This window comes from Falco biarmicus, chromosome 19 (assembly GCF_023638135.1).
Source record: "Falco biarmicus isolate bFalBia1 chromosome 19, bFalBia1.pri, whole genome shotgun sequence".
Classification (NCBI taxonomy): domain Eukaryota; kingdom Metazoa; phylum Chordata; class Aves; order Falconiformes; family Falconidae; genus Falco; species Falco biarmicus.
The window spans coordinates 4404297-4412617 of record NC_079306.1 but is presented as its reverse complement, the minus strand read 5'-3'; the positions used below and the strand labels follow the sequence as shown (position 1 = coordinate 4412617).

The 8321-nt window shown below is 51.4% G+C and overlaps 1 protein-coding gene across 1 annotated transcript; it reads right to left on the bottom strand.

The window, feature by feature from the left end:
* Positions 1 to 6281: 6281 nt before the first annotated feature.
* On the bottom strand, positions 6282 to 8321 carry LOC130141231 (uncharacterized). Its single transcript, XM_056322007.1, has 6 exons — positions 8195 to 8321; positions 7585 to 8113; positions 7250 to 7521; positions 6991 to 7036; positions 6773 to 6915; positions 6282 to 6691 (listed from the first exon to the last, which is right to left on the bottom strand). The coding sequence occupies exons 1-6, from the start codon at positions 8319 to 8321 to the stop codon at positions 6282 to 6284; spliced, it is 1527 nt and encodes a 508-aa protein (XP_056177982.1).

The following is an 8321-nucleotide window of genomic DNA, read 5'->3' as shown; positions in this document are numbered from 1 at the left end:
CACTTTTGGAAGTCTTGGCTTATACCTGTGAATACCGCAAAAATGTGGGGCAGTTTCTCTACCTGTGTCCATCTACTTCATGTCTGATTTTATAGCCGTTTCACCGATACTGACGTAGTTATCACTAATTTCCATCGCTGACATTTTTCCTGGCCAATACCAAAAGGCCCCAAAGCGAATAGCTCTTTTAAAATTTCTGGGTTTTATAACATTTTGCATTTTTTTATTTGCCTGCCCCTGAAGCAGCCAGTGTTCGTGATGGGAAATGTGTGCCTACAGAAGCCACTTGGGCAAACGTTGCATTCATGAGTAAGATGTGAGTAAAGTGCTAGCTCAGAGACCAGGTACCCAAGCTCACCACGCACCTTGAGCTCAGCCAGCTGTTCCCTGGGGCAGGATGGGTGCACCCTGGGTGCAAAGCAGCAGACTGCTGCAAGCCTGGAGTTCTCGCCAGGCCCTGGTGCAATCATCTGTGCAACCACGGCTTTGCAACAGCCCCGGTTTCTCCTTTTCCCTCCCATTAGCAGCTTGACTGTGCAATTTCAGCAGGGCTCACTCTGTGTTTTTACTCGTTTTGCATCTTAACTCCCTCTGCAAACATGGGAGTCGGCAAGGATTTGTTGGGCAGAGATCGACCGACCATCTGAACCAGAGGGGTGGCTCCCGCTTGCTATCTCTAAAACAATTTCTTCAGCTTCTATCCAGAGGCGCCAGTTAGTGACTTTCATCAAGAAGCCAGATTCATGTTTACCATTCAGCCTGCCTGTTTACAAACAGCCGAAGCAGAGGGGCCACGGCTTTTGCAAGCACCCACACGCTCATGGATGAGAGTCCTGCAGTACCACAGCTCACCAGCCATGAAGGATGGATGACTCGTTCCTCCCCTGTTGCGCAATGAGTGGGGAGGAAATCTGCATCTCCCAGGGCTCATGTGTATGCCTGTGTGTAAAATCCAGCCTCCACCAGCTCCCAGCCTCATGCTGGAGGTGAGCTGCAGCCGCTCCAGCCTGCAGAGAAAGGCAGTGGGATGCAGCCCCAGCTCCTTGTTCAAGCTCTGGATGCAAGAGCATCCTCCTTCTCCCCTGACTTTATTACGCTCTTCCATCATCTAGCTCAGTTAACACCTCAGCTTGTGGAGTGCTTTTTTGATACAAGCCTCATGAATCGGCCAGGTGGGACAGTGAATAAGAAATATACTTTCAAAGTGTCTTGTATTTTCTGGTGGTTTTTTTTTTTTTGTTGTTGTTGCTTTTTTTTTTTTAAAATGAAATTTTGAGATGGTTTTTGGTCAGTGAGTTGAATAGATAAGAAGATTTTAAATACTCCAAACTCTAATCAGTTTTCTGGAAGTCTCTTGGAAGTTGTTTGAGGTTTCTGAATTCTTTTGCTACCTTTGATGCTCTATCAGGTGAAGCAGGGAAAATAACAGAAATCAATAACAAAGTGGTAGATTTAAAAAATATAAGTAGATGCAAATTAATGATAACACTGTCTAATTTTAGAATGGAATTTAATATGGCTGATGACAAAACCTTGTGTAATGTTCCCTGCACCACAGTCTTACAACATTTTACAGTGTGAAAGATAACTGTTGTGGCACCAAACATGGGGATAGATCTCAGAAAATTTTGCTTTTTGTAAGTTGTGGTGTTTTACAATCACTGGGGCAAAGTTTTCTGGATTTTTGTTGAGCTAAAAGGTTCAAAATCCCTGCAGGTCAGTGAAAGCAGCAATGGTAAAAAATATTTTTTAAATGTGATTTTTGCTTTTTTGTCTCCCTTTTAAATGGGCACAGATCTGTGGGTGTTTTTTTCCTTCATTACCGATACGGAGGAGTCAAAAAACCCCAAGGATCAGTCCCAAAACACTGAATGATTGGCAAATACCGTGTTAACAACCGGCACTGGATGTTCAAGCCTCCACCGTGCTATCCCACCAGCACAGCACAGAGGAACCATCTTCTTCCCGTGCCTAATTTAGGGATTGATCCTATCAAAAAATGTCATGAAACAGGTTACTGCCAAGAAGCAAACGAGCTTGGTCGAGTTGCCTCATGCAACTGGTGCAAGTGTTAAGGTTTACGTGCTCCGGCTTACAACATCCCCTGCAATCTCTCTGGGCCAGGAGCCTGGCGTGTAATTGTTTCCAAGTAAACAACCTTGCACTCCCAAGGTCACGCTGTAAATAATAATCAGTTGGAAATCACCTGGGAGCTTTTCATATCTCCTTAACGTAGCTCAGAGCCTGGCCTACGTACCCGTGCAGAGGCTGTCGACAGGGCACGGTGTTTCCATTTGATGGGGACAGCACGGGGGAAGCTCTGGCCTCAGCAAGAGCCATATCAAGAACCTTCTCTTGCTGTGGAAAATGATGTATTTTAATTCTATTAAAAGTAAAATTAATATTACATTTGAAGGTGGTTGGAAAATATATATCCAAAAAGTTGAAGGTAAATCTTGTGTTGTGAAGGAGGCTCCTTGAGTGTCTGGCTGTATTTTGAGTGAAGGAGCCAGAAGTTAAAGAAATAATTCCAATAATGGAATTTCCCACAGACGATGAAGTTTTATTTTCCAACCCACGAGCAAAAGGAGATGGAGAGAAGAATCTTTCCCCGTCACCAAAGCACAAATCACTTTTCCCAGCAGTGCTTGCAGCAATGTTGCTAGCACAGCCCCACGTGAGGAATGCAAAGCTCCCCGACCGGAATGACACGGATGGGGAAAAGCCACATTGGGGCATATCCAAGGCACTTTTGCCTGAGCAGGGGGGGCTACTGTGTCAGTCACTTCTTCTGGCTGGGGGGCCAGTGACTGCTCTTCTTGCTCTGGTGGGCCTCGACGTCGGGAACCACCACGGGACATTTCTGCTGCGTGGCCTGGGGGGATCCACCACCTCCAGAGCTGAGCTCTGGGCCTGAGCATCCCCCGATGCCATAGCCCAATCCTCCACTATAGTACCCGGACCCACCACTGCCACCCCCTGTTGTTAAGACGTTTTCTCGTGGTGATGCGTTGTATCCATACCCAGAGTCTCCTCCCGCAGTGATGCCCAAGTACCCACTGTGGCAGCTGGATCCTCCACCCCCGCCCGCGGTGCCAATGATGTTATGGCCCGAGTCCTCACTGCTGCACCCCGTTCCCCCACTGGTGCCATAGATTGGGACTGTCCTCCCTGCAGCGCCCCAGCTACATGTCCCCCAGCTGTCATCACTGGTTATTACAATAGATCCACCACTGTCACATCTGTACCCCCCTTCAGCACTGTAGGGGGATGATGTTGGCCTGGGCTGGCAAGATGAAGGTCTCCGGCTATAGATGACCGAACCTTCCCCATCCCAGGACAAAGAGCCATGTCCCCGGATGCCTGAGATCCTCCCACTGCCCGTGCAGTGTCCTCTGTGGTGCAAGGAGATCTCGTTGCTGTAGCCCCTATTCCGCCGGCCACATCTCCCTCGGAGATAGTGATAAATCTGAAAGAGGAAAAAAACCTCAACAATCAAACCTGCACTGTCTTGCTTACTTTTGGCACCATGGCAGGTGGGCAGGTTTCAGGTGATGTGGTCAAAACCAGGTACTGCCTAGCTCGTCTTCAAATGCAAGAGTATTTTGACTCTTACTGGGAGAGCTTTTCTCTTTCTTATCTCCAAGATATATTTCTAGCGAATTAAAATCGGAAGTATAATCTTTTAGCATCTAGTAACTGCCATGGTTTTCCCCACTCGTCTTCATGACTGTAATCACAGAGCTGTAAAAACAGCAAGGATTGTCCTTGTTCCTGTTTTCAAACTGTTGCAAGAGTGGCAGATCAAAATTTCCATGCAAGATGACGTTGCCATCTGGGTTATTGCCATCATTGCGTAGTGCCCCTAAAAGGTCTATGCATAAAATAATCGGCACAGCTATAGAGGTATGTAACCATTACGAAGTACACCATAGGCTTGCAATTAAATAATATAAAAAATGTGTCCTGCACGTTGCAAATGTGTTCAAAACTGAAAAGACTGTGCAGTCACCACATACTAGTCTCACTAGAGGCTCATCTGGGTTTTCAGCCTGCTGAGCCCTGTGGGTCCCAGTCCAGTGACCTGACTTCACCTTGCTTCCTAGTGATCTGATCTGTGCCACAGCAAGAAACCCTACAGGTCCTGAGAACTTTGCTGTGGATGCTCAGGCAGCGTGGGTACTGCTGCAAGCACATGTCAAGATCTCAAATGAAGATATTTCCCATGAATATGGAATAATAAAGTCCCAGAAAAGAGCAGACTTACCCTCCTCAGCCATCGGAAACACATTTAGAAGATAAAAGTCGACTGAACGAGGAGCTTTAACAGACAGGAACTTTTATACGGCGTCCAACATCTACGGGAAGTGAGACACCCTAAGGAATGGCAAGGATTTATTTACCAAACTCTGATTTCAGTGTTTGCTTTGACTCATGACATCTGATCAATATCTTTCCTTCACGCTGCTTGTTGAGTTGCATGTGGCAGTAATTGCTACTTCTGCTTAATGATCCTATTCCTGTGCTCCTGCCCTGAGCTACCGAGGACTGCTTCAGCCCCCAGCGAGGTGGCAACACAGGGGGAGACTGGGGAAGGTGGGTGGGAGCATGGGTGTAGGGAAATGCTAAGCAAGAGGGTTAACAAGTGTGGGGCAGAGGGTGGTGGTGACCAGGTCCTGCTCAGGGAAGGTTCAAGAAGGCTGTGGTTCAGCAGTGTGGCAGTGCTTGTGGCTCAGGACATCGCTGCAAGGGTGGATGTGATCCGTGGCTACCTGGGAGAGGGGAAGGCAAATGCTCAGAAAGCATCTGGTGGCCGCACAGCATATTGATCCCTCTGGCATCTCACTGGTGGCTCCAGTGGGAGATTTTCTGAGGAAGACATTTGCCTCCAAACCAGAAGCTTGTCAAAAGTGAAGGGCCTGGCTCAGATATTTTGCAAGGGTGCTAGAGATGCTCTGAGAAAGCTTAGAGAGACTTGCAGAGGTGTGAATGTCCTAACAGCTAAGCCCACTGTGGCTGGATTATTCCTCTAATGAAGGATTATGCTTCCAAGTGCCTTCCTTCTGCACTTTCATATGCGGTGTCCTTCTGGAAAGAGCACCAAGGACTCCAGGGAGACTGATGTGGAGGGATGCAGGGGAGATGTGTCATGGCCATGCTGGTGGTGCTGCTTGACACGATGCTCCAGCTCAGCCCCGCAGCACGTGTCTCCTGGGCTGAACTCGATCTGTTCAGCTCTGAGACATTTTGCCGTGGGGACAGTGAGTGCCAGAATTGGCAAAAGTCTACTGGGCAGAAAGCAGTGCACAGGGGAGGTGGTGCTACCCTTAGCATTCCAAAGCAGATTTCAAAATCTTGGCTAAGGAGAGCTTTAAAGCCTGGAGGCATGATTTGGAGTGTGTGCCGTCGCCTGAGGGACTTGCTGCTGGGCTTATTTCCTTCTGCCTGGCCCAGGGCTGACTTGGCTGACTCAGTGTGTGAGGCTTACCCTCTGGGTAGAGATGTTCTGAGGTTTGCAAATCTGGGAGGGAAGGGGGAGGATGGCAGGGACGTGGACATTGGCATGCTGTTGTTGGCCAGCCTGGGCAGCAACAGCTGCTGTTGAGGCTTGGCCCTGTCCCTGCTGATCAGGACTGAGCTTGGTGGTCATGTCTCCCAGCAGCAATTCATTGCTCCACAGACATGGTCATTGGGTGCTGGTACCTCAGAGGACTTAGAGCCATGAGCTGGGATGGCTGCACCATCCATGGGAGCCAGTAGCATGTTGGGTGCTGTGGTTACTTCACATCTTAGGCTGTGCTGTTACTCTGTCACTGAGTCTGGGGGAAAACAAAGGTACAGACTCTCTGGGGCTATAACCTGGGTGGATTCAGAGCTGCATTTACACCAATGCACTACTGAAACCCCTCATCTTCATTAAAATAGGAGTGAAATGACTCATCAGATAGACTTCCACTTCCAAGACCATCAGATGCTGGTTGAGAACACAGAAAAAAAAAAACTCCCCAAAAAGGCAGCTTTGAGATATTATTACATTTATTGGATATTTAAAATGCTCTTTGGAAAAGCAGCAGAGCCTTGCCAAAGGCATCCCAACACCAACAGCCGGAGACACGGCAGTTAATCCTGGAGTTCTCAGCACGGGGATGCAGTGTCAAGGGAAGACAAGGGAAGAGGACACGCTGGGGAGAAACAGGCCCAGAGATCCAGGTCTGGAGGGAAAAAGGTGACATGGCAGAGGCAGGGCTGTTCTTGCTGAGTGCCAAGGCCACGGGCGGCTGTTACTTCTGCTGGCTGGGGGGCCAGTGGCAGGCCTGCTTGGTCTGGTGGGACTGGATGCTGGGGATGACAATAGGGCGTTTCTGCTGCATGGACTGGCAGGACCCACCGCTGCCCCCTCCGGAGCTGATGATGATTGTATGGCCTGAGGAGCCGCCACTGCCGCCACTGGATCCTCCACTGCAGCATCCAGAGGACCCGCCACTGCCTCCACCTCCAATGATGATCTTGCCTCCTGAGGACCCACCACTGGATCCCCCACTGTAGCAGCCTGATGAGCCACCACCTCCACCGCCTGAGCTAATGATGATCTTCTGGGCAGATCCTCCGCTGCCACCGCTGGATCCTCCTCCCATGCCACCCCAGCTGGATCCTCCACTGCAGCAGCCAGAGGATCCTCCACTGCTTCCACCTCCAATGATGATCTTGCCTCCTGAGGACCCACCACTGGATCCCCCACTGCACCATCCAGAGGATCCTCCACTGCTTCCACCTCCAATGATGCTCTTTGATCCTGAAGACCCACCACTGGATCCTCCTCCCATGCCACCCCAGCTGGATCCTCCACTGCAGCAGCCAGAAGACCCGCCACTGCCTCCACCTCCAATGATGCTCTTTGATCCTGAAGATCCGCCACTGGATCCTCCACTGCACCATCCAGAGGATCCTCCACTACCTCCTCCTCCAATGATGCTCTTTGATCCTGAAGACCCACCACTGGATCCTCCACTGCAGCAACCAGAGGACCCTCCACTGCCTCCACCTCCAATGATGCTCTTTGATCCTGAAGACCCACCACTGGATCCTCCTCCCATGCCACCCCAGCTGGATCCGCCACTGCACCATCCAGAGGATCCTCCACTGCCTCCACCTCCAATGATGCTCTTTGATCCTGAAGACCCACCACTGGATCCTCCTCCCATGCCACCCCAGCTGGATCTGCCACTGCACCATCCAGAGGATCCTCCACTGCCTCCACCTCCAATGATGCTCTTTGATCCTGAAGACCCACCACTGGATCCTCCTCCCATGCCACCCCAGCTGGATCCTCCACTGCAGCAGCCAGACGACCCACCACTGCTTCCACCTCCAATGATGATCTTGCCCCCTGAAGACCCACCACTGGATCCTCCACTGCACCATCCAGAGGATCCTCCGCTACCTCCTCCTCCAATGATGCTCTTTGATCCTGAAGACCCACCACTGGATCCTCCTCCCATGCCACCCCAGCTGGATCCTCCACTGCAGCAGCCAGACGACCCACCACTGCTTCCACCTCCAATGATGATCTTGCCCCCTGAGGACCCACCACTGGATCCTCCACTGCACCATCCAGAGGATCCTCCGCTACCTCCTCCTCCAATGATGCTCTTTGATCCTGAAGACCCACCACTGGATCCTCCTCCCATGCCACCCCAGCTGGATCCTCCACTGCAGCAGCCAGACGACCCACCACTGCCTCCACCTCCAATGATGATCTTGCCTCCTGAGGACCCACCACTGGATCCTCCACTGCACCATCCAGAGGATCCTCCACTACCTCCTCCTCCAATGATGCTCTTTGATCCTGAAGACCCACCACTGGATCCTCCTCCCATGCCACCCCAGCTGGATCCTCCACTGCAGCAGCCAGAGGACCCGCCACTGCCTCCACCTCCAATGATGATCTTGCCTCCTGAGGACCCACCACTGGATCCCCCACTGCAGTAGCCTGATGAGCCACCTCCTCCACCACCTGAGCTAATGATGATCTTCTGGGCAGATCCCCCACTGCCACCGCTGGACCCCCCTCCCATGCCATAGCCTGAGGAGCCCCCACTGCAGCAGGATCCACCTCCTCCACCGCCCGAGCTGACTATGATCTTGCCAGAGCCCCCGCTGCCCCCGCCGTAGCTGCCCGATCCTGAGCCCCCACAGCAGGAGGAGCCCTGTGCCTGGTAGCTGGAGGAGCTGCCCCCGTGGCAGCCGGAGCCCCCGCTGTGGCATCCGCTGGACTGGGATGACGATTCATGGCAGCCTCCGGAGGTCTGTCTGGAGCACAT

Coding starts and splice junctions, on each gene's coding strand:
- LOC130141231 (XM_056322007.1), bottom strand. CDS start 8,321: ATGTGCTCCAGACAGACCTCCGGAGGCTGCCATGAATCGTCATCCCAG. Junction 7,037..7,249: donor CATCATTGGAGGTGGAGGCA/GTGGAGGATCCT, acceptor TTGGAGGTGGAG/GCAGTGGAGGGTCCTCTGGT. Junction 6,692..6,772: donor ATCAAAGAGCATCATTGGAG/GTGGAAGCAGTG, acceptor TCATCATTGGAG/GTGGAAGCAGTGGAGGATCC.